The sequence below is a fragment of the Citrus sinensis genome, chromosome 5 (assembly GCF_022201045.2).
Source record: "Citrus sinensis cultivar Valencia sweet orange chromosome 5, DVS_A1.0, whole genome shotgun sequence".
Lineage (NCBI taxonomy): Eukaryota > Viridiplantae > Streptophyta > Magnoliopsida > Sapindales > Rutaceae > Citrus > Citrus sinensis.
Window position 1 is genome coordinate 6,585,289 of NC_068560.1, and position 26,935 is coordinate 6,612,223.

At 33.1% G+C, this 26,935-nt stretch overlaps 3 protein-coding genes across 22 annotated transcripts in view; all 3 read right to left on the reverse strand.

The window, feature by feature from the left end:
• The window catches only part of LOC127902642 (disease resistance protein RPP8-like), a 43,929-nt gene extending 19,415 nt beyond the window's left edge, over positions 1-24,514 (reverse strand). The window contains exon 1 of the mRNA XM_052442347.1: positions 23,415-24,514. Coding sequence (XP_052298307.1) covers positions 23,428-24,513 — 1,086 coding nt within the window. The 5' untranslated portion in view covers position 24,514 and the 3' untranslated portion in view covers positions 23,415-23,427. The remainder of the gene's footprint in view (positions 1-23,414) is intronic.
• Positions 1-26,935, reverse strand: part of LOC102607619 (disease resistance RPP8-like protein 3) — a 119,232-nt gene that overhangs the window by 69,750 nt on the left and 22,547 nt on the right. For 3 of the 13 annotated variants that reach the window (XM_052442327.1, XM_052442323.1, XM_052442328.1), the window contains exons 1-3: positions 12,816-15,381; positions 12,333-12,654; positions 11,469-11,815 (exon numbers count right to left, since the gene is read on the reverse strand). In XM_052442327.1, coding sequence (XP_052298287.1) covers positions 12,829-15,381 — 2,553 coding nt within the window. In that variant the 3' untranslated portion in view covers positions 11,469-11,815; positions 12,333-12,654; positions 12,816-12,828. Of the gene's footprint in view, positions 1-11,468; positions 11,819-12,176; positions 12,655-12,815; positions 15,382-26,935 lie in introns of those variants that run through there. The other 10 variants (XM_052442334.1, XM_052442333.1, XM_052442335.1 and 7 more) reach the window with 8 other exon arrangements.
• The window catches only part of LOC127902639 (probable disease resistance protein RF9), a 91,613-nt gene that overhangs the window by 9,604 nt on the left and 55,074 nt on the right, over positions 1-26,935 (reverse strand). Inside the window, exons 2-3 of one of the 8 annotated variants that reach the window (XR_008055070.1) lie at positions 21,812-22,100; positions 20,163-20,543 (exon numbers count right to left, since the gene is read on the reverse strand). The gene's annotated coding sequence lies outside the window, so the exon portion shown is untranslated. Of the gene's footprint in view, positions 1-10,114; positions 10,412-20,162; positions 20,734-20,912; positions 21,094-21,713; positions 22,101-26,935 lie in introns of those variants that run through there. The other 7 variants (XR_008055067.1, XR_008055066.1, XR_008055071.1 and 4 more) reach the window with 7 other exon arrangements.

A 26,935-nucleotide genomic window follows, 5' to 3' on the forward strand; every position in this document is an offset into this window, starting at 1 on the left:
TAGTCATCTATTAGGGATAAGAAATACCTACAGCCACCAAGGGAATCTACCTGTGCAGGTCCCCACAGATCAGAGTGTATATATGCAAGCCTCTCTTTGGTAGAATGAACTGCAGATTCAAACTTGAGCCTGGAAGCCTTCCCTAGAATACAGTCTTCACAGAACCCCAAAGAACTTAGCTTGTCACTTCCAAACACCCCCTTCTTTTGAAGCTCCTTCAGTCCTCTCTCACTCATGTGCCCCAACCTCAAGTGCCATAGTTTTGCTTTATCTTCACTCTTCTCAGTGACACTTGCCTCTCCAACAGTTGTATGTCCATTAAGCACATACAAACCATTTTGCTTGGTACCTTTCATTATGACTATTGAGCCTCTGATAACTTTTAATGTCCCATTTTCAGCCTTAATGACACATCCAGTTTGATCAAGCATGCCAATAGATATTAGGTTCCTTTTGAGTTCAGGAACATGCCTAACCTGAGTCAGTTCTCTAACCATGCCATCATACATCTTAAGGCTTACAGTCCCAATCCCAACTACTTTACAAACTGAATTATTTCCCATCAGCACCATACCCCCATCACAGGACTGATATGTAGTAAAGTAATTTCTATTTGGACTCATATGAAAAGTACATCCAGAGTCTAGTACCCACTGACCTTGAGTTTTTTCTTTTGTGGCAATGAGGACTTCAGCTGTCTCAAAACTGGTTTCTTCTGTGGCTATTGCTGCATTTCCAGATTTTTCTTTTGGTTCCTTTTGTTTTGTTTTTCTCTCAGGGCAATCCCTCTTGAAATGCCCTTCTTTGTGGCAGTGAAAACACTTCAAGTGTTTTTGCTTTGACTTTGATCTTCCTTGCTTCTTTCCTTTGTATTCTCTTTTTTCAGATCTTCCCCTTGCCATCAGCCCTTCACTTGATTCACTCTCTGAGTTATCTTGTTTGTCTTTTAACTTCTTGGTACCAAGAGCAGATTTAACCTCTTCCAAGGAGAGTGATTGCCTTCCATATAACAAGGCATCCACAAAATGTTCATACGATTTTGGTAAAGAACTGATTAACAGCAAAGCCTTGCTCTCATCACTCAGTCCTTCATCAATTGTTTCCAGTTCATCACAAACTTTATTAAACTCATCTATGTGTTCATCAAGTGATGCTCCTTCAATCATCCTCAGTGAGAACATCTTTTTCTTGATGTATAGCCTGTTTGCTAAAGACTTTGTCATATACAATTGTTCCAGTTTTGCCCAGAGCCCAGCAACAGTCTTTTCTTTTGCAACTTCCCTTATCACTGAGTCACCAAGACTGAGGATGATAGTGCTTCTTGCCTTTTTGTCAATCTCAGCCATCTGTTCTGGAGTTCTTGAAGAAGAAGCTTCTGCATTTTCACTCTTGATGACTGGATCAATGGCATCTCCCAGACCTTGTGTGATTAACAATGCTTCCATCTTGATCCTCCACATATTGAAGTCATTCTGACCCGTGAACTTCTCAAGATCCACCTTGTTTGTCATTTCTTGAACCTTGATACAGAAAAGAGGGCTCTGATACCAATTTGTTGTGAATTTGGCTTTGTTACGACTAACCAAATTCTCCCCAAGACACTAATTTTGTATCAAATGGTTTGAGAATTAACAGCACAGATTATGCAGTAACAAATCACACGCAAGAACCAAAGCATTAAAGAAACAAAGTGACACCAAGTATAAGTGGTTCAGCACCAAGATGTGGTGCCTACATCCACTGGAAACAAAGCAACAGTCTTTCACTATTTAGTTCACAAAACAATACAAGAATAGGAATTGATTTACAGAGAACAAGAACTTGTAAACCCCTTTCTCTCTCTATCTTCTCTCTACTCTCTGTGTTTCCCAATTCATGTGTAGACGATGACAGAGCCTGCACTTTTAACCTCTGTTTCTGGGTTGTTACATTAACTACCCTTCCCGCCAAAACTAACCAAGAAGCTCCTCTCTCACGTGCTTGTCACAAGTTGGCATAAGTGAGCTTGAAACGGCAATCACAGATGTCGTTCTTGAGCTAACGAGATTTCAGCTTCACCACACGTGCAAACCACGTGTATTACTTAAAGGTTGAATGACCAAAGAGAGGATGTCGGTTTTACTCTGAAGAACTCCTCAAGCGACAAGTCGGCTGAGACTAACTCCTCTAAACGACTTGTAGCACTTGAGTTTCGAGTTCACTGTTTATCAGATCCTCCATTAGCTCAGTATTTGATAAGCTCAGTTGGATCAGACTTGGGGGAAATTGGTATTCAGACAGGACCATCCGTGACGGCTTGCTCTCATTCACCAGCTTCAAGCATTCAAGTTTGTGGAGTTCGCAAAGGCTTTTGGAAACCCCAGATTGATAGTAACTCAAATCTCCAGATATCCGAAGAGTCCGAACACTAGGTAGTCTGAACAATATATCAAGAGTACAACTACTAGGGTTTAAAGCAGATGTGAAAATGAGATTTTTCAGAGAGCTAGAATAATTTTTTGGAGGTGCGGGCAGAGTGATAGAACCAAAGTTTAGATGCATGAGTTTTTGCATCATCCAAATATCCTCTGGTGACTGATCTATGTGGCTAGATGGCATTTCTAGTGTTTCAAGGTTTAAAAGGGTGCATAGCAGTGAAGGAAGGCATTTGAGCGAAGGGATATTCAATTTCAAATACTTCAAAAGATATAAATTTTCTAATCCGGGTGGAAATTGGTCGAGAACTGCAGAACCCATGTTCAATACCCGAAGGTATTTGAACCTTTTAAAAAAAATCTCGCAATCTTTCGGATTAAGATGATTGCTTTTTGAACTGTGATTCAGAAAAGATTGGAGATACATGTAAGAATATTCTAAAGGAAAGAAGTCAAACTGATTACCCAAAATGATGCACCGTTTAAAATTTGCCGGCGGTTCCTCATCCACGTCATGCATCCAGACAAATCCCGTCGCCTGTGCCAACAATAACAATGAAGTATATACAAAACTTGGAACATAACACGCTTTAATTGTGCCGCCGGCGCTTCTCTTACTCACTTGAATGAAGCCGCGATGGATTAATTGTTTCAAGTAATGTTCGGCAGTTTCTTCACTGTTGTATGGTATGAAACCTTCAGCTACCTACAACTGATATAATTGCCTCGTGGATATCTCAATACTTGGAGGGAAGACACACAAATAGATGTAGCAGACTTTCAAGTGAAAAGGTAACTCCATCACAGAAAAAATTTGTCTCTCAACTGTCAAGCCGAATTTTCCTTGGGTCAGGGTTTCTAATGGCATACTTCCATAGTGTAGGATGAAAAATTGCCAGGCTTCATGCTTTAATCTGATCAATGGTCCTCCAATGAGCACCGAATCAAGCCGAATTTTCTCTCCATTTTCCATTTCCAACGACGTAAGGAGTGTTGGTTCAGTGACCAATATCAATACTCTGCTTCCATTCTGATCATCAGGAAGAAGTTCTACAACATCACTCCACATCTCACTGTAATGGAAGACATCATCAAGCACAATAAAGTACTTCTTGTTTGTTAGGTAATCTCGAAGAATAGATTTCTTGAATTGATAATCTTTACCGATAATTACTCTAACCCGAGATGGAGGCATCACAGACTTGATTATGTCTTCCAATATCTTGCCAAAATCGTAGAGTAGAGAAACCCTGACCCAAGCAAGACAGTCAAAATAGAACTTGACATAGTTATTATTGTAAGTATCTGCAGCAAAAGCAGTCTTATCGAAGCCACTGCTGTCGAGAATTGCAACCACTGAAAGCCCAGATGGTCCCTCAATCAATAGATCAAAAAACTTCTCTCTGCCCCGTTCAAATTCACTGATATCGAGCGGAGGTTGTCCCTCACTTAATAGGCGAATGATTTCGTTACTTTTTTCACTGATATCAAAACCATTGTCGCCGGGTGGAAGTTGTTGCGTCCGATTTCTAATATCAATGAGTTCACTGTGGAGTCCATCATGAAGAGCCATATTAGTGCTGCTTTCACTTTCGTTTTAACTGTTTTGCTGCTGCATGATGTTGATGAAGAACGTGTCAATGGCTTCCTCAGATTCATGGACAAAGTCATTGATGTCCTGAAGAATTTCCAGAATGTCTGATCTTTCATCGTCTTCTTCATCACTTTCTTCTAAGTCCAACAGTTGCAATAAAGGCAAAGACATTTCGGATTCAACGAATTCTTGTCTGATGAGTTGAGACAAAATCCGAGCCATGTCAGCTTCATAGTTTCCCAACAGAGTAGTAGTAATAATTTCAGACTCCGTAAGAAGGTTTTGAAAAAACGGGGCTAAATTTGTTGAATCAGGCAACGTTAACGTGCCTTCTTCACCTGCTAACACCCTTCTCAACCTCTCACAAAACAGTCGGAGGTGGACGTCCAGCATATCTCCTTCTCTCTGTAGCAGCCAGAGGTATTGTTTTTTGCTCCAAGAAATATTAAAAGGATTGGTTCTATCTCAAAGTGGTTACTGGTGTAAAATTAAACGCCATGGGAGAATTTGAATGGAAGATGCCAAGGAACTGGCGAAGTGGCTAAATTCCACAAATACGGCATTATTGCTCATTTTGAAAAGAAGAGGTATCCAATAGATATCCAACCTTTATCTTATTTTAATTACTACCACGACATGATTGATGGTGGTTAAATCAATTGTTTCTTTTTTAATTTAAAGAAATTTTCATTAAAAAAATATTTTAATATCAAATTGCCTTCAATAGCGTAACTGCCGCAAGCCCAGTAACAGGATTAATTAAAATTTTTTGAATTTTTGGGCATGGAAAGAGTAGTATTAGACTTCAGAAAGCTAAGGTTGTTATGTTAAAGAATTGATATTGACATAATTTTATTTTAGCTTTCGGGGAAAAAAATATTTGTTGACAAGCAAGAAAATATTTTTGTATTTTACAATTTATTATACTTAGTTTATCATATTAAAGTAATTTTAATAATAAATAGACACATAATATTACAATAAATAAAGTAAAGTTTAAATTATTTTGAATATTATAAAAAATAATTTTAATATTATTAATAGGAAGACATTTTGTTAATTTTAAAATATTTTTAACCTAAAGGTTTATTTAAAATCTTTAGAAATCTCCATCCCACATCTACCCTATTAAACAAGTTGATGGAAATTGAACAATTGCTTTTTGAAGTGTACCCATTGAGTTATGTTCATTACTGGTCATTGTCTATTCTTTCTAAGAGCCACTTGTTTTGAGCATTAGCAATCCTATCTGGACTACTCCAATTATTGATGTAACTCCAATGGTTGCATCAACAGTTGAATGTAAGATAGTGTTAGTTCTTTTTTGAGAATTTCTTTATTTGTTTCTCCGTTGCAGCGTATTAGTATAAATTTCTTTACCTTACAGATCCTACAGTCTTCCTGTTAATGAATTCGCTGAGGCATTATTGATCCAATCTCAGTGAAGTAATTGTGGGTGAAAGAAAAAATAAAGGATAAGAGAACGTAGCTCAAGTGCGGCAAACCATACATGCATGAACAAAAGCCAGCAAATCCAAATGAAAACTTAAACGGAAGATCTTATTCAAGTTTGTCCCCAAAAGACAGCTGAAATGAAAAATATTGACTATCGAGTGGATCAATGCTGAATTACATTTGACCTGGAAAGCTTGGCTGCCGTTGCGATGTTCCCCCTCTGATTTTCCCTAAAACAAATTCAGTTGTAAACAATAACTGGAGTAGCAACAATTTATTCATTATAGAAAATACCTAAATTTTCAACCACCAAATCCTCGTGTCTAAACTAAAAAACTCATATCTCTAAAATCTATATACAAAATGTCATAAATGAGGGTGATCTCTCAATTCGGTAAATAAATTCATGCATAATATTACCAATAATGATAAATTACATAATAATTATTATAAAGAATCATAAATTGGAAACATTAATCATTTTAAAATGTATTACATAATAAAGATAAATCTTATAATAAGTTACGTTAGAACATAATAAATATTTTCAATAATATATATAATTATTTAAGAAGTCTTTTAGCAATAAAATATTTTTTTTTTCTTTTTCAGTTGATCATGTCATAGCGTTATCTAAAATGTTAGCGATATCATTATTCCTCACTTTTCTCAAAAAAAAAAAAAAGAAAAAAAAAAGAAACATGATTAACGTTTGGAGAAAAGTCATGCCTTTTAAAAAGAATATGTATACAATACCAATCCATACTTTATCTGACCATGACAAAATTGTTTAAAATAGATTTAATGCACAAATATGATGACTTTTGGCAGAAATTAGTTTCGGAAATATTGGGATGAAAACCATATTGGTTGAGACTTAAAATTACTTAACTACCATTTAATAGATAAAAACCATATTAGTTGAAAGTTAAATTAAGATTTAAATGTTGAGATATCTAACGTTACTTAATCAGAATAAACAATAATCAATTCAAATTATGACTATCATGTAGAAGCAAATGTTTATGCTTGGGTCTTTTACTTCTTGAATTTGATTGGAAAAATTTCTGAGACAGAGAAGTGAGTGTTTTGGATAATATTTTTCGGGATTGAAACCACAAATTGGTCGAGGAAAATAATTTTGGACAAATTTTTATTATATTGTAGCACCTTTTTGGTTCCTTTTGTGTCGGCAGCCCCTCACTATTCTCTTAACCCTGAGTTTTGAGATAGAAATTTCCCGAACTCCAACCCCACATCCACAGACAAGTTGATTGAAACAATTGCTCTTGTAATTAAGAGGATGAGATAGGGTTCAGTTCTTATCATTGTCTGTTATTTCTTTGAATCATTATCTTAATTAATTACATCAATTGTTTCTTTTTTTAATTTAAAGAATTTTTCTTTAAAAAAATATTTTAATATCAAAATGCGTTAAATGGTATTACTGCCGCAATCCCAGTAACAGGATTAATTAAAAAAATATTCTTAGGAAGATATTTTGTTTATTGTAAAATCTTTTTAATCCAAAGGTTTATTTAAAATCGTTATAATAAATAAAAATATAAAAACAAAATAAATATCATAATTTAAAATTTTAATATTATTTTAAATATTAAAAATACTTTAATGCTATTAGTCTACTACACAGGTTATATTACTTATATTATATTTGTATAAATTAAAACTTTTAAAGTTAAATCTTTAATTGCTATATTGAAAAGGTATTATGGTTAAAAAAAGTTTTGGCATTTTTTTTTGAAAATTTGAGGGTCTGCATGACAATTTGTCCAAATCCTAGAGGTATAGGTGTCTTTTTTTTTTGATAATTCATTTTACTTTTGAGGGAATCCGATGAGAAATAAGATAAGAGAAACTTCAATTTAATGTTCTCTAGGGAAAACCAAGAACTATTCAACTTTGTATTTTTTGTTTGTAAAACAAAAAACAGTTTGCCAAAAAAGGTACCAAACATATCCTTAATGTCTCACATGATTTCTTATTAAGTCCATACTCGATATATTTATACATTTTAGGTATTTTAGTTATAAAAGAAGTTGGTCCTCCCTCTGTTTATAAAAGGTAACTTTATTTCGAGATTACCACTAAAGTCTTACAAAGAATTAGTGTAATGTTAAGAGAGACTAACACAGTTTTCCATTACCATTTTGAAAATAGAAAGATATGGATGTGTGCATTTAATGGTGAGTTTACTTGCCGGATTGGGGAATCAGAATCTGGAATCGGAATGATTGATGGTGTTTACTTCGCAAATATGGAGCAGGAATCAGAATTGGAATGGTGGAGCCCACCACTATTTGGGAATGGGAGATTGATTCCCATGGGGGAAGGTGGGAATGAGTCTCCCATTCCCTGGATTAACCATTTTGCCCTCCCTCAAAATTAAAAATGCCTACTTTGTCCTCTTTTATAATTAATTAATATAATATTATAATTAATTAATTAATATATAAATATTTTATTAACTATAATTATTAAAAATTATAGTTCTTGAATAAATAATCACAATAATTAATTTATTATTATTATTGTTAATGAATTAATATAATTATTACTATTAATTAATATATTAATATATTATTAACAATAATATATTAATAATTATTGTTCGTGAATAAATAATCACAATAATTAATATATTATTATTGTAATTAATTAATTAATATACTATTATAATAATTAATTCATATATTATTATTAATTAATTAATAAAATTAAAATTATTAATTAAATAAATAATATAATTATTACTACTAATTAATATATTATTAAAAATAATTATTAATAATTATAATTTTTGAATAAATAATCACAATAATTAATATATTATTTTAATTAAGTAATTAATATTAATATTATTAGTTAATATATTTTTATAATAATTTTTGATATAGTTATTATAATTAATTAAATTTTTTTACAATTAATTAATATATTAGTTAATAATAATTATGACAATAATCCATTAAGTACTTTTTAGTAATTTGTTACAATCTAATTCATTCTGATTCCGATTTCAAGACAAAGTAAACACATTAATGGCAATCTAGCTCATTTCGATTTTGATTCTTACAGTTTAAGTAAACAACTTATTTTGATTCCCATTACCTATTCCCATTCCAGCCCATTCTCATTTATGCCCATTTCAATTCCAGCTCATTCCGATTCCAGTTTAGTAAACGCAGCATAAGAGTTATCATGAAAATCATACAATTTAATTTCCTGAAATATATATTTTATTCACATGTGCCAAAAGAATAAATAGATAGAAAGTAAATTTACAATCCTCACTCCCTCATAATTGTTAAAGTGAATATGCATTACAACTGTGAACTGTCACTACTTTAGCCCCTTTTTTTTTTTTTCAATTATAGTGTGATGGAGACAGTGAACATTAAGGATAAAGTGCTCTGCTGAAAGCCAAACTTCCTTTGGCTAATTAATTTAGAAGTAAAGCAGAGAATAAAGTCCTTGATGACTTCTGAAATTAGAAATACATTTTATATGCTTTAATTATGATTATTTGGTAGACTATTGACCAAATGACATGTTAAAGTATAAAACAGAGCGATCAAAGAAAAAAAAAAAAAAGGAGCGTTTGTGACGTAGAATAACAATTTGTAAGTAAAGTCCTAATTTGAGTTGTCAAAAAGCAAATATAACAGAGAAGGTAAGAGAGATGCAAAAAGGGGAAATTTACAGTAATAACCATTAAAGTTTTGATTTTTTTCATCTTAACCCCTCAAAAATATTTCTATCAACATTAGCCATAAAACAACTTTTGAGACCAAAATACCCCTCCTTCATCTCTCCCCCAAAAAACTTGTTCTGTGGCCAAAAAGCTTGATTTTTTTTTTAAAAAAAAAATCTAATCTTTTGCGGCTTGTTGCATGATTTTAAGATGAAAAATTTGTCAAGTTGTATTCTATCAGCATTATTATTATTAATGCTTTCACCTGCAAATTCATTGATATTCATTCCCCCTTCCATAATCTTCGTGCCCAAATTGCTTCTAACTTTTCTCGACTTCGACGCGGGTGAGAGATTGCTTTTCCTTTCACCTTTTTGTTTTCTTCCGTTTAGCTTCATTATTTAAAAAAAAAAAAACCGAAACAGAACAGAAACAAAAGCTTCAGCCCGCGGCCACCGTCCAAGGCTGCCGGCTCTCGTTTTCCGTCACCGATCCGGACGCAACCACCACTAAACGGATCATAAATCGCCGGCCATCAAACCCCAAGCATCGGACACCGTTGATTAGCCACAGATCGCCGGAAAAACAACCAAAACAGCCGCGCCAACCGTGCCGTCATTCACCGGTTTCCGCCGCGATTTAGCCAGCACCACCGTAATCAATCCACTCCTCTCCACGAGCTCAACCTCTTTCGTTATTCCCCACCTCCAATCGACCAACCCATCGCCGGAATCTAAGCATCACCAAACAGTTACAACTTATCTCAAATTTCCGGCCAAAACGCCACCGTTTCCGACGAATCACAAACATCATCATGAACAACTTCAAGTTTTGGTGCGACGGGTGCCTGTCGCACCAAAACTTGGTGCGACGGGTGCCTGTCGCACCAAGGCTTGGTGCGACAGGCACCCTGTCATCAGATTCATCCTCCGACTCAGATCAATAAGTTTGAAAATAACTCATGCCACGATGCTGATTAGTTTTGGTCTGTAAAGAAGGGTAATTTAGGGAGAAAGGCTTGTGTTTGGCTAATGTTGATAGAAAAAAATTCAGAGGATTAGTTGCAAAAATAACAAAATATTTATGGTTATTTTCGTAAATTTCCTCAAAAAGAGAAAACTATTAGCTTATCTTGATTTCCCCACTATATTCATTTTCGATGCTTTTCAAACGAGATTCTTTTAATCCTTCTGGCGTCTGCAGCCCCTGCTCTTCTTATAAATCTCCATCCCACATCTGCACTACGAACAAATTGACTAAAATTAAATAATGTTGGAGACGAGGGATGAGCTGTCAACTTATTAAAAAAAACTCATGTATAATATTATCAATAATATAAAATATATAATAATTATTATAAAGAATCATAAATTAGAAAAATTAATTATTTTACAATCTATTTCTTAAGTAAGATAAATCTCGTAATAAGTTAAGTTTAATGTAAAAAAATATTTTCAATTTATAATCATTTAAGAAGTCATTTAACAATAAAATCTTTCTTTTGATCAGGTGGCCATGCCATAGAGTATCATCTATATTCGTGGTGATATTATTATTACTCAATATCCTCAAAAGACACGATTTAACATTTAGAGAAAATTCCTGCCTTTTAAAAAGAACATGTATGCAATAGCTAGCCACACTTTATTTTACCACGACAAAATTGATAGTGATTAAATCAATTTTCTCAATTAAAGAAATTTTTTTAAATTGATTTAATGCACAAATATGATGAGTTTTTGCAAAAATTAGTTTTGGAAAATATAGTGAGAGAGAATGGTGACGATTATTTTTCAGATGTGCAAATAGCCTAAACATAATCTCTAATACCAATATCCTTGTGCATCTTAACACCTTTCATGATATTCTTTCATTCATGGCCATTTGTTCAATATTTGAATTTGATTATTAAATTATGTTCAATAATGTTAGAGACCCCAATAATTGGGTACCAACTTAAATCCCAATGCTATGTGTCATTAACAAATGTTGTGTCATTTATCATTATTGAATGAATAATTCGTTAATTTATTGATAAATGAAAATTTATTAATTTAAAGAGAGATTGTTTTTTTTTGGTTTTAAGAAGAGTTTTGTTGGTACATGTACATACTTATAAAGAAATAAACTTGTAATTATACTATATCTTTCTTTCTTTGTTCAGTTTGGTGGGATATTGTGATAAATCATTGGATTAAAATGCATTTCTAAATTGAAACTTGTTAAAATCTAATTTATTTAGGAAACAGATATTATTTGTCAGTCGTACTTCTCAAATAAGATTAAAACTCACCCAATTCAATCCATCAGATTCCGTAAGGATATAACTGGATGTCATACCGCCACTCCATATCCTCGAAAGTCCGTAGTCCTTGTCTCAACTGTGTCTGGGGCCAGTGTAAGTCCAATTTGCGCAAGCTCTTTATGCACCACAGCTCTTCTGGAAGCTTTCTCAAGTAAGCACATGGGTTGACAATTAAGCTTTCAAGTTTCGGCATTGCTCCAGCCCCCATCGTCCACTCATCTAGCCAATTTACTCATGAATTGTTGTTCATATTAGCAATTTGATTGAAAGTGTGGCTGCACTAATTTTCTAGATGAATTTTTTCCTACATGCTTGTTCCCGTGTGACCCAAAATCCTGCTACATCAGTTGTATTAGAAATTAATCAACTGGGTTACAATTATGCATCCCCACCAATATTTAAGCAATTTAATTACAGAAACATTTCTTGAGGAAAAAAACTCATATCGCCACTAGGCTTTTAATGAGGCTCATTTTTATGAATTTGGATGGCATTAGATATCTCTCCGAATATTGGTGGGAGTAGATCGCAGATCTCTGGGCTATACTACAAAGTGTATGTACGTTGACTCTCAATAAATACAAACGATTCTCTGATATGATTCAAAACATCAGTGCATGCATCATTTTAATGAGAAAGAATATTCTAAGAACGAAATTGAACGTGCAATCAGCAATTAAAATGAAGCCAGAAATGTACATGCATGAGGAATTTTTCTTAGAAGATTGATATTTCTTTGACTAGCAAACCATACAAGTCCAAAGCTAGCAAACCATACCTGCAAGTCGGGGGTTTAAATGGAGTACTTCTAAGCATAAAACATTGATTAAAACAGAATACACACATACATACCAGCAAATTCAAAATAGCAAAAGGAGTGCAAAAGTTCAAGTTTGTAGACAACATTGCAACCATGGCATGTTTATAGCAAATCCTCGAAATCTGCTAAATAAAACAATGCCCTGTCTCATGAATCAATGCTGAATTAAAATTGAAACTGAAAGTCTGGCTGGCGTTGTTTCCCTCTCCAATTTTGCCTACATAAGTGAAAATAAGAATAATAAATGAAAATCTGCTTTTACGGTTCTTCTTTGATAGATAAAAGGGGGATCTTTCTTTGTTTCTCTGCTGCAATGTGTGCCTATCCCACTCTGTTTTGCCACCCAAGCTGAGTCTATGTTGAGACATAATTTTGACATCCGAAGCAATCTCAATTAGTTTGGCAATTTTATGACCTCCTTGAAGGTTTTATGATAAACATAAATCTACTGAGAAAGTGGGAAAAAAAGAAAATGCATATAAAAATATGAGTTATCAGATAAGATTAAAACTCACCCAATTCAATCCATCAGATTCCATAAGGATATAACTGGATGTCATACCGCCACTCCATATCCTTGAAAGTCCGTAGCCTCTGTCTCAACTCTGTCTGAGGCCAATGTAAATCCAATTTTCGCAAGCTCTGTATGCACCACAGCTCTTCTGGAAGCTTTCTCAAGTAAGCACATGGGTTGACAATTAAGCTTTCAAGTTTCGGCATTGCTCCTGCCCCCATCGTCCACTCATCTAGCCAATACATTGATTTCAGGTGCAAAACCTTAAGTTCGGGAAAGCTACTCAAGCCAACACAAGCAAGCTTTCTTCCTAAATACGAGTTCTGCTTCAGTTTCAGCACTCGAAGGAGTGGAAGATTTTCCAGAATTGGCGTGGGATCCTCCATTAGCTCAGTATTTGATAAGGTCAGTTGGCTCAGACTTGGGGGAAATTGGTATTCGGACAGGACCATCCGTGAGGGCTTGCTCTCATTCACCAGCTTCAAGCATTCAAGTTTGTGGAGTTCGCAAAGGCTTTTGGAAACCCCAGATTGATAGTAACTCATATCTCCAGATATCCGAAGAGTCCGAACACTTGGTAGTCTGCCCAATATATCAGGAGTACAACTACTAGGGTTTAAAGCTGATATGAAAATGAGATTTTTCAGAGAGCTAGAATAATTTTTTGGAGGTGCGGGCAGAGTGATAGAACCAAAGTTTAGATGCATGAGTTTTTGCATCATCCAAATATCATCTGGTGACTGATCTATGTAGCTAGATGGCATTTCTAGTGTTTCAAGGTTTAAAAGGGTGCATAGCAGTGAAGGAAGGCATTTGAGCGAAGGGATATTCAATTTCAAATACTTCAAAAGATATAAATTTTCTAATCCGGGTGGATATTGGTCCAGGACTGCAGAACCCATGTTCAATACCCGAAGGTGTTTGAACTTTTTACAAAAATTCTCGCAATCTATCAGAGCGAGACGATCGCTTTCTGAACTGTTATTCAGAAAAGATTGGAGACGCGTGTCAGAATATTCTAAAGATAAAAACTGAATCAGATCTTCCCAAATGAAGCACCGTTTAACATTTGCCAGTGGTTCCCTTTTCCTTTCACGCATCCAGACAAATCCCGTAATCTCTGCCACCAAAGCCAATGAAGTATATACAATACTTGGAACATAACACGCTTTGATTATGCCTCCGGCTCTTCTCTTACTCACTTGAATGATGCCGCGATGGATTAGTTCTTTCAAGTAATGTTCGGCAGTTTCTTCACCGTGGTATGGTATGAAACCTTCAGCTACCCACAACTGATATAATTGCCTCGTAGATATCTCAATACTTGGACAGAAGACATACAAATAGATGCAGCAGACTTTCAAGTGAAAAGGTAACTCCATCACAGAAAAAATTTGTCTCCAAATTGTCGGAATCGCTTCGCCTCGAAAATAATTTTCTAATGGCATACTTCCATAGTGTAGGATGAAAAATTGCCAGGCTTCATGCTTTAATCTGATCAATGGTCCTCCAGTGAGCACCGAATCAAGCCGAATCTTCTCTCCGTTTTCCATTTCCAACGACGCAAGGAGGTTTGGATCAGTGACCAATATCAATACTCTGCTTCCATTCTGATTATCAGGAAGAACTTCTTCAAGATCATCCCATATCTCACTGTGATCAAAGACATCATCAAGCACAATAAAGTACTTCTTGTTTGTTAGGAAATCTCGAAGAACAGATTTCTTCAATTGATAATGTTCACCGATAATTACACTAACCCGAGATGGAGGCATCACAGACTTGATTATGTCATCCAATATCTTGCCAAAATCGTAGAGTATAGAAACCCTGACCCAAGCAAGACAGTCAAAATAGAACTTGACATGATTATTGTTGTAAGTATCAGCAGCAAAAGCAGTCTTGTCGAAGCCACTGCTGTCGAGAATTGCAACCACTGCCAGCCCAGATGGTCCCTCAATCAATAGATCAAACAACTCCTCTCTGCCCCGTTCAAATTCACTGATATCAAGCCGACGATGTCCCTCACTCAATAGGCGAATGATTTCGTTACTTTTTTCACGGATATCAAAACCATTGTCGCCGGGTGGAAGTTGTTGCGTCCGATTTCTAATATCAATGATTTTAGTGTGGAGTCCAACAAGAAGAGCCATATCAGTACTGCTTTCACTTTCGTTTTCACTGTTTTGCTGCTGCATGATGTTGATGAAGAATGTGTCAATTGCATCCTCAGATTCATGGACAAAGACATTGATGTCCTCCAGAATTTCCAAAATATCTGCTCTTTCAACATCTTCTTCATCGCTTTCTTCTAAGTCCAACAGTTGCAAAAAAGGCAAAGATATTTTGGAGTCATCGAATTTTTCTCTAATGAGTTGAAACAAATGCCGAGCCATGTCAGCTTCATATTTTCCCAGCAGAGTAGTAGCAATAATTTCGGACTCCGTAAGAAGGTTTTTAAAAAGTGGAGTTAATTTTGTTGAATCTGGCAGCGGCAACGTGCCTTCTTCACCTGCTAACACCCTTTTCAACCTCTCACAAAACAGTCGGAGGTGGAATTCCAGCATTTCTCCTTCTCTCCGTAGCACTCAGAGGTATAGTTGAAAGATTAAACACCTTGGAAGAATTTGAAAAGAAAATGCCAAGAAACTGTGTAAGTGGCTAAACTATGAAAAATTGATCATTTTTTTGCATTGTAAGTTACGCGTTCATTTAGAGAAAAGTCCAAGACGCGTGCCTTTTGAAAAGAACAGGTATCCCAATCGGTATCCAACCTTTATCTTATTTAATTACTACCATAACATAATTGATGGTGCTTAAATCAATTGTTTCTTTTTTAATTTAAAGAATTTTTCATTAAAAAAATATTTTAATATCAAATACCCTTCAATGGCATAACTGCCGCAAGCCCAAAAACAGGATTAAATAATTTTTTTTTTTGAATTTTTGGTCATGGAAAGAGCAGTATTAAACATCAGAAAGCTAAGGTCGTTCTGTTAAAGAATTGATATTGACATAATTTTTTTTGGTTTTCGGGGAAAAAAAAAATTGTTGACAAGCAAGAAAATATTTTTATATTTTACAATTTATTATACATATTTTATCTTATTAAAGTAATTTAATAATAAATAGAAACATAATATTACGATAAAAAAATTAAAGTTTAACTTATTTTGAATATTATAAAAAATAATTTTAATATTATTAATATGGGGACATTGTATTAATTTTAAAATTTTTTAACCCAAAGGTTTATTTAAAATGTTTATTATAAATACAAATATAAAATTAAATATCATAATTTAAAATTTTTAATATTATTTTAAGTATTAAAAATATTTTAATGTTATTAGTCTACTACATAGATCATATTACTTATATAATATTTGTATTATTAAAAATTCTTAAAATCAAATTTTTAGTTAGTATATCCATGAGGTATTATGGTTAAAAAAAAAAAAGACCTTATTGTTACTTTTTAAAAAATTGAGGGCCTTCGTGATAATTTTTTCAAAAAGAAAATACTTGGTATCTGGGAGGGATAGAGAAATAGGACTCCCAAAATCTCTCACCCTTTTTTAATTAAAAAAATTAAAATATCAATAAAAAATAATAAAGAAAATAGAATTTTATCTACTCCTTACTTCATTTTTGCAACTCTCTCACCATCTCTGTCGAGCAGCCCTCTCTCTCACTCTCTCACTCACACAGTCTTTTTCACGATTTGAAATTCTTTGGCCCTTTGCATTACAAGAAATTAACGCTTTGGTTCTCCCAAGGGTAGATTGGTTTTATTGGGAAGCTATTAATTAGAAGGAGGAAAAAGGACTATATTTAGAATATGATTTGTTGGAGAATCTCAGAGTTAGTCAATTTTCAAGCCACACTTTCAATAGCCAACTGATTTAGAAACCATTAATTACTTTAATTTCCATAAATTGTAATGACAGTGCAAATGCATCTGGTTGTGATAGCTAAGGGTTAGCTTGAAGAATTAAATTTCATAAGATATTACTGGAAAACGCTTTGCAGATAACGTGTTGCTTCCTTTGCTAGGCTACAATTTCAAAATTCTCACGAGTTTTCCATTGTTGTCACAAACCGAGAAATTATAAAATACATGGCCTGGTTCTTTGGCAATGACCATCTCATCGTCGGCGGTCGCGTCGTCATTGTCACTGGTCTTGCTGGACCGAGACAATGAGAGAGAGGTTTGTTAGATGGAGTTAGTGAGAGAGAGTTGTAAAGATGGAATGATGATAAAGGATTCTATTTTTTTTAATTGTTTTTATTAATATTTTAATTTTTAAAATTAAAATGTGCTGCCGTTTCTCTCGACTCTCATAATTTATTTCATTTTTAGGGAATCCAATGAGAAATATGATAAAAGAACGTCAATTACTTGTCATTTTCAATTTTTTTCTATAAGCTATTTATTTCGAGCATTAGTGATCTTGTCTGGCTACTCCAATTATTGACGTAACTCCAGTGGCTGCATCCACTGGAAAACGTGGATGAGAACCATTTTTTTTTCATAAAGGTAACTGCTCCAATTATTGACATAATTGATGGTGCTTAAATCAATTTTTTTTTTAATTTAAAGAATTTTGCTTTAAAAAATAATTAATATCAAAATGCCTTCAATGTTGTTACCGCCACAAGCCCAGTTAGAGGACTCATTAAAAATTTTAGAATTTTTAGGCTTGGAAAGCGTAGTATTAAACATCAGAAAGCAAAGGTTGTTATGTCGAAGAATTGATGTCGACAAAATTTTATTTTAGTTTTCGGAAAAAAAAATATTTTGTTGACAAGCAAGAAAATATTTTTTATACTTTACAATCTGCTATACATATTTTATCATATTAAAGTAATTTTAATAATATATGGAAACATAATATTATAATAAATAAATTAAAATTAAAATTACTTTGAATTATTGAATATTACAAAAAGATAATTTTAATATTATTAATAGGAAAACATTTTTTAATTGTAAAATCTTTTTAATACAAAAAATCATTTAAAATCTTTATAATAAATACAAATATAAAATTAAAAAATATCATAATTTAAATTTTTTAATATTATTTAAATATTAAAAATACTTTAATATTATTAGTCTACTACATAAAATATATTATTTATATTATATTCGTATTGATTAAAACGTTTTAAAGTCAAATTTTTAATTAGTGTATTCAAAGGTATAAAAGATTTTAGTATTATTTTTTAAAAAATTTTAGGATATGAATGATAATTTTTTTCAAATTTTAAAGATGTAAGAATCTTTTTTTCTGATAATTTATTTCACTTTTGAGAGAATCCGAAAACGTTAATTTAACATTCTTTACCTTTATCTTTTCAAAAAAAAAAAAAAAATTCTTTACCTTTGTGAAAAAAGTGAAAATCAAGAACTATTCAATTTTGTTTTTATTTGTAATTCAAAAACTTTATTCATTTTTGGATGCTTTTCAAAAGAGATTCCTTTAAATCCTTTTGGTGTCTGCAGCTCCTGCCATTCTCATAAATCTCCATCCCACATCTACACTATCAAACAAGTTGATGGAAAGTCTTATAAAAAAAAAAAAGTTGATGGAAATTGATCAATTGCTTTTTGAAGTGGACCCATTGAGTCATGTTCATTTCTGATCATTGTCTACTCTTTCTATCAGCCATTTATTTTGACCATTTGCGATCTTATCTGGACCTACTCCAATTATTGTTGGAACTCCAATGGTTGTATCTACAGTCGAATGTAATATAGTGACAGCTCTTTCTTTGAGAAACTAGAGGGACCTTACAGTTCATATAAATTTCGCTACCTTACAGTTCATACGGTCTTGCTGTTAATGAATTTGCTGAGGCATTATTGATCCAATCTGAGTGAAGTAATTGTGGCTGAAAAATAAATAAAGGATAAGAGAACGTAGCTGAAGTGCTGAAGGGGCTATTAAAGAAGAGTGTCACTTGATCACAATCACATTGATGCACAATTCACTTGGCAAATTTCGACTATGCGTACTGCAAATTCAGCCAAACCATACATGCATGAACAAAACTAAAATGTAGTTCTAATCACAACTGCAGTTATGATGTTTACCCCTCTGATTTTTCTCCAAAACAAATTCAGTTCAAAACAATAATCAAAATAGCCACATTTTGTTCGTCAAAATAAATGCCCAAATTTTCAATTAACAAATCATCTTCTCTAAACTAAAAAGCCCACATCTCTAAAATCAATCTACATAATGTTGGACACGAGGGGTGAATTGTTAACTCAGTAAAAAAACTCATGCATAATATTACTAATAATAAAAAATATATATTAATCATTATAAAGAATCATAAATTAGAAAAATTAATCATTTTATAATTTATTACACAAGTAAGATAAATCTCATAATAAGTTATAACATAAAAAAAACGTTATCAATATATAATCATTTAAGAAGTCATTTAACAATAAAATCGTTCTTTGATCAGTTGGTCATGTCACATAATATCATCTATATTTATGGTGATAATATTATTACTCAGTATTCTCAAAAAACATGATTTAACATTTAGAGGAAATTCTTGCCTTTTAAAAAAAACATGTATGCAACAGCTACCCATGCTTTATCTTACCATGACAAATATTTTCTCAATGAGAGAAATTTTTTTAAAAATTGATTTAATGCACAAATATGATGATTTTTCCAAAAATTAGTTTTGGAAAATATAGTGAGAGAAAATAGTGACGATTATTGTTTAGATGTATAAATAGCCTAAACATAATCCTTAATACCAATATCCATATGCATCTTATCATCTTTCATGATGTTCTTTCATTTATGTCCATTGGTTCAAGATTTGAATTTGATCATTAAATCATGTTCAATAATATTAGAGATTCCAACAATTGAGTACCAACTTAAATCCCAATGTTATGTGTCATTGACCAATTATGTGTCATTGACCAATTTTGTGTCATTTTGTTATTAACTAGGTGATGAATTTCTAGTTGATAAAATCACTTAAAAATATCTTAAAAATTAGACAATAGTTTGCTTAATTTTTCCAAGTTAACTGCTCAAGATGCTCTATTATAAATGATAACCTAATTATATTCATAAAAAATGATATATTTTTTTGTGGTGTTGATAATGAGATTATCATTCAACGTTTTAAAATGTGAAAACATATGGAAGACGGTTGTAAATTGATTGAATGAAAATATTTCAGTGAAGTCTCAAAAATTTGGTACTTGTTGTCTTATCGAAAGTTTTCTAAATTATATTCGTGGCACAGCCACTATCCAAACCATACAAGTCCAAAGCTATCCAAACCATACCTGCAAGTCCGGGGCTTAAATGGAGTACTTCTAAGCAAAAAAACATTGATTAAAATAGAATATATACATACAGACACACATACATACCAGCATATTCAAAATAGCAAAAGGAGTGCAAAAGTTCAAGTTTGTAGACAACATTGCAACCATAGCATGTTTATAGCAAATCCTCAAAATCTGCTAAATAAAACAATGCCCTGTCTCATGAATCAATGCTGAATTAAAATTGAAACTGAAAGTCTGGATGGTGTTGTTTGTTGAGAATGTCAAATAAAACGGCATTGAAGGAAGTTTTCAAAGGCAGAATCCGCACTTGTCAAAGACACGATCCGCACCGAACGGATCGACACATTTCCTTCCGTATTCACATATGTAATCTTTGAAAAAATGTAGCTTCTGCATCTATAAATAACGCTCAGTGTATAATGTTTTATTCAAGAAATAAAAACAAGTTTCTACATGGTATCAGAGTCATGAATGCGCTCAAGTTTCTTCAAGTTTCGCTGCTCTGTTTGTCACAAAAACAGAGGAAACCAAATTCGTCCCACAACCATTTTTTCCACCATTTTCTTCCTTAAAATCATTCCTAACATTACAGAAATCCATGCCGATCAAAAAACATGAAAGACAAATTACACATGTGCAGTAACCAATGATCATATTTCGTTACTGTCAAACACAATGCATCTGAGCAAAACATTGGAAGCCAACACCAGAATACATATGAATAAACAATTAAAGATAGAGAAAAAAGGCTTAAACCTTGGGGGGAAAAAGTGAAAAAACATGAAAGACAAATTACACATGTGCAGTAACCATCGAACTTATCAGTGACAGCTGCATCCATTACATTGCTCCAACAACACAATGGCAAACCACCAGTTTCAAATTGAGGATAGCTATCGAGAATGAGAAAGTGTCCAAAACGTCATAAATAGGCATGTTCCTATTGTGCATAATTTACATTATAGGCAAATATTCTTATACCGTCAAAGGCAAAACATGACACTAACAATTGATTCCCCCCCCCCCCCCCAACAACCAAAAAAAAAGGAAAAAACAATACAGAAAAGATTGAAACAGATAAGGCTACACTGAGCACAGGATGCCATGAAACATAATCCAGGAACCAAATTAATAAAAAAGGAAGCCAAACCATTATTTAACAATCTGTTTTGTATTTGGGAAAGTCTGATAAAATCTACTTAGGGATAATTAGAGAACCTCAACTATTAATCACACCTCATAAATGAACTAACATTAACCATCTACCATCCCCACGTCACACAAACATTCTCTATACTTCTGAACCTAATACTTCCATCTTCAATCGGGGTTTTTTTTTTCTTTTTTTTTTTGGGGGGGGGGGGGGGGAAGCTATCAATTTTCTAAGCTTGCTTAGCTTCTGTGTGGGATTGAAATGCTGATTTCGAATCACTAACAGTAAAATTGGAAGCTCATGAAAAAACAGTTTTATCTCAAAATTACATCTCGATATAAATTCTCTTTTCATTTCCTTCAACTTTCTAATTAAGCTTAAAAAATGTACCTTCAACCACAAAGGGGTTTAAAATTTAAAATATAAAAAATAAATTCAGATAACAATAATTAATTTAATTAAAAATATAAATAGAGTTACAGAGAAAGAGAAAATAGAGAAAGACCTAATGTTGAGTCCTTTGGCGCATGTCTCTTCATAGGTCCGAACCATTTCTTCGGGCGTGGGTTACGGCCGAGATTGGATAATGATGGAGGAGGAGAAGATTAGCGATGACGACGCCGATGAAATGGAAGATGGCGACGGACGGTAGTGACCAGCGGAGGCGGAAGATGGCGGTATGGGCCATTGCTTGCGCGTCGGTGAGTGAGAGAGTGAAGGGTTTTGGGAAATGAAAAATGCAAATGTTTGATTTTGTTGCTAGAAACTTCTTCTGCCGCTGCCTTTTATTTTCGCTATAATAATAATAATAATTTGTTAATCAAATATTTTCTTAAAAAAGATAAATTTCTACAAGAAAATTTATATTAAATCAAATTGTAAAAATGTCTATTAGGGTTAATTTCTCCTTAATATTATTATTAGTTGAAGTAGATTTTCGAATTAGTCTTGATATATTTCAGAGTTGTATTATAAATGTATAAGTATCTGGATTGCAATTATATTTTTAAAAAATATAATTTTTTTAATTATTGCACAATAAATGTAGATAGTATCTATAAAATAATATTATTAGGACTATGAAAAAAATATTATTTTAGAGAAGTTATTTATTTATTATTGAATGAATAATTTATTAACTTATTGGTAAATGAATATTTACTAATTTAAAGAGAGATTTTTTTTTTGATTTTAAGAAGAGTTTTGTTGGTACATATTCATACTTATAAAGAAACACAAAAAGTAGTTCCTCAAGTCAATTGTATTTGCTTTAATTCGTAATAATATATCTTAATCAAGAAACTTGTAATTATACTATATCTTTCTTTCTTTGTTCAGTTTGGTGGGACATTGTGATAAATCATTGGATTAAAATGCATTTCTAAATGAAAACTTGTTAAAACCTAATTCATTTGGGAACCATATTTTATTTGTCAGTCGTATTTCTCAACTTAGCAAGTTATTTCTAACTTATCGGTCTCTATTGGTTTTCTTAAGTGCCTGTTTGATATGACTTATTTAATGGCAATAAGTGCTTATTTAATCTCATAAGCTCTTATCATAATTTTTGTTATTGTTTGGTTGTTTTTCTAATAAAGTTTTTGAAGCTTAAATAAGTAATTTTACCTCTCTTAACAAAAGCTCAAATTTTGAGTTTTTTGGGAGTAGAGATTGAAAAACTTTTTCAAATGTCAAAATATCTATAATATCCTCTACTTATTTAACAATCTTATTTATTGTTTTCATAATATAACTTTAAAAGACTTGTCTATTAAAGTAATTTCATAAATTTTTAATAAAAACTCTTATTGACAACCAAACAACTAATTTTTTTTAGCAAAACCTCTACTTAAATAAGTTCTACTTGAAAAACTGTATCAAACGGAGCTTAAAGTTAATAGTCTCTTATCTCCCACATTTGATATCTTAATGGTATCAGCGTGTTACCTAAGATTGGGATTCATTAAAATCCTCAATGTAATCGGTGGAATGAAATGGATTTTTATAACCTCCTTGAAGGTTTTACGATAAACATAAATCTATTGACAAAGTGGGCAAAAAGAAAATGCATATAAAAGTATGAGTTATCAGATAAGATTAAAACTCACCCAATTCAATCCATCAGATTCCGTAAGGATATAACTGGATGTCATACCGCCACTCCATATCCTCGAAAGTCTGTAGTCCTTGTCTCAACTGTGTCTCGGGCCAGTGTAAGTCCAATTTGCGCAAGCTCTTTATGCACCACAGCTCTTCTGGAAGCTTTCTCAAGTAAGCACATGGGTTGACAATTAAGCTTTCAAGTTTCGGCATTGCTCCAGCCCCCATCGTCCACTCATCTAGCCAATACATTGATTTCAAGTGCAAAACCTTAAGTTCGGAAAAGCTACTCAAGCCAACACAAGCAAGCTTTCTTCCTAAATACGAGTTCTGCTTCAGTTTCAGCACTCGAAGGCATGGAAGATTTTCCAGAATTGGCATGGGATCCTCCATTAGCTCAGTATTTGATAAGCTCAGTTGGATCAGACTTGGGGGAAATTGGTATTCAGACAGGACAATCCGTGAGGGCTTGCTCTCATTCACCAGCTTCAAGCATTCAAGTTTGTGGAGTTCGCAAAGGCTTTTGGAAACCCCAGATTGATAGCAACTCAAATCTCCAGATATCCGAAGAGTCTGAACACTAGGTAGTCTGCCCAATATATCAGGAGTACAACTACTAGGGTTTAAAGCTGATATGAAAATGAGATTTTTCAGAGAGCTAGAATAATTTTTTGGAGGTGCGGGCAGAGTGATAGAACCAAAGTTTAGATGCATGAGTTTTTGCATCATCCAAATATCCTCTGGTGACTGATCTATGTAGCTAGATGGCATTTCTAGTGTTTCAAGGTTTAAAAGGGTGCATAGCAGTGAAGGAAGGCATTTGAGCGAAGGGATATTCAATTTCAAATACTTCAAAAGGAATGAATTTTCTAATCCGGGTGGATATTGGTCCAGGACTGCAGAACCCATGCTCAATACCCGAAGGTATTTGAACCATTTAAAAAAATTCTCGCAATCTTTCGGATTAAGATGATCGCTTTCTGAACTGTGATTCAGAAAAGATTGGAGATAGATGTAAGAATATTCTAAAGAAAAGAAGTCAATCAGATTTTCCCAAATGATGTACCGTTTAACATTTGCCCTTGATTCCTTTTCCATTCCAGGCATCCAGAGAAATCCCGTCTCCTGTGCCAACAATAACAATGAAGTATATACAAAACTTGGAACATAACACGCTTTAATTGTGCCTCCGGCGCTTCTCTTACTCACTTGAATGAAGCCGCGATGGATTAGTTCTTTCAAGTAATGTTCGGCACTTTCTTCACTATGGTATGAAACCTTCAGCTACCCACAACTGATATAATTGCCGCGTGGATATCTCAATACTTGGAGGGAAGACACACAAATAGATGCAGCAGACTTTCAAGTGAAAAGGCAAGTCCATCACTGAAAAAATTTGCCTCCAAATTGTCGGAATCGCTTCGCCTTGAACATAATTTTCTAATGGCATACTTCCATAGTGTAGGATGAAAAATTGCCAGGCTTCATGCTTTAATCTGATCAATGGTCCTCCAATGAGCACCGAATCAAGCCGAATCTTCTCTCCATTTTCCATTTCCAACGACGCAAGGAGGTCTGGATCAGTGACCAATATCAATACTCTGCTTCCATTCTGATTATTTGGAAGAACTTCTTCAAGATCATCCCATATCTCAATGTTATCGCAGACATCATCAAGCACAATAAAGTACTTCCTGTTTGTTAGGTAATCTCGAAGAATAGATTCCTTGAATTGATAATCTTCACCGATAATTACACTAACCCGAGATGGAGGCATCACAGACTTGATTATGTCATCCAATAGCTTGCCCAAATCGTAGAATACAGAAACCCTGACCCAAGCAAGACAGTCAAAATAGAACTTGACATGATTATTGTTGTAAGTATCTGCAGCAAAAGCAGTCCTATCGAAGCCACTGCTGTCGAGAATTGCAACCACTGAAAGCCCAGATGGTCCCTCAATCAATACATCAAACAACTTCTCTCTGCCCCTTTCAAATTCACTGATATCGAGCCGAGGTTGTCCCTCATTCAATAGGTGAATGATTTCGTTACTTTTTTCACTGATATCAAAACCATTGTCGCCGGGTGGGAGTTGTTGGATCCGATTTCTAATATCAATGATTTTACTGTGGAGTCCAAAAAGAAGAGCCATTTTAGTACTGCTTTCACTTTCGTTTTGACTGTTTTGCTGCTGCATGATGTTGATGAAGAATGTGTCAATGGCTTCCTCAGATTCATGGACAAAGTCATTGATGTCCTCCAGAATTTCCAAAATACCTCCTCTTTTAACGTCTTCATCGCTTTCTTGTGCCTGCAACAGTTGCGAAAAAGGCAAAGATAATTTGGATTCATCGAATCGTTCTTTAACAAGTTGAAACAAAAGCCGAGCCATGTCAGATTCAAAGTTTCCGAGCAGAGTGGTAGCAATAATCTCGGACTCCGTTAGAAGGTTTTGAAAAAGGGGAGTTAAATTTGTTGAATCAGGCAAAGTCAACGCGCATTCTTCACCTGCTAACACCCTTTTTAACCTCTCACAAAATAGTCGGAGGTGGACGTCCAGCATATCTCCTTCTGTCTGTAGCGCCCAGAGGTATTGTTATTTGCTACAAGAAATGTTAAAACATAGAGTAATGATACAGCCACAAACTCTTGTACAAACTTATTTTGTACAAACTAACATGGCATTAATTCATTGGTTGAATGAAAATATAAAATAATAAAAACAAATCATGTGGGCTAAGTGATATTTAATTCAACCAATCTTATCATGCCACGTCAATTTGTACAAAATAAGTTTGTACAAGAATTTGTGGCTATATCATTACTCTAAAACATATCTCCTTCTGTCCTATCTCAAAGTGGTTAGTGGTGTAAAATTAAACACCAATAAAATCTTATTTGAAGAGCCTTTTGGTGATGCTCTTAAAACATTGTTCACATTAGCTTAAAACCAATACCATGTTTGGAAAGAAATTGTAAGGGATTAAAGAGGGTGTGCTAATGCCGTAACTGTCGCATAAGTGTCTTGGTTTTTTTTTAAATAATAATAAAAAATATTACTTTTAATTTAATGTAATATTTCTATATTATTAATTTTTATTTTCTTTTATCTTTACATTATAATTATTAATATAAGTTAATAAATTCATTATTTGTTATTCATATTTTAATTTTTATTATATTAAAAATATAACTAAATAATATAATTTTTAATTATATAATAATTAATATATAAAATTGATTAGTATTTATTACGTTAATACAACTAATAATAAGTACTTAAATATTATATAAAAATAAAAATATAACATAATATTACATTATTTAATTATATTACAATAACTAATATATAAAAATTGATTATTATTTAACAACTTAATACACCTAATAATAGATACTTAAATGATAATTTAATATAACTATTAATAAATATTTATATATGAATATATTTAAATAATATTAATTTAAAATTAATACCAATATATATGATAATATAAAATATTATTACATGTACTATAATATTCTT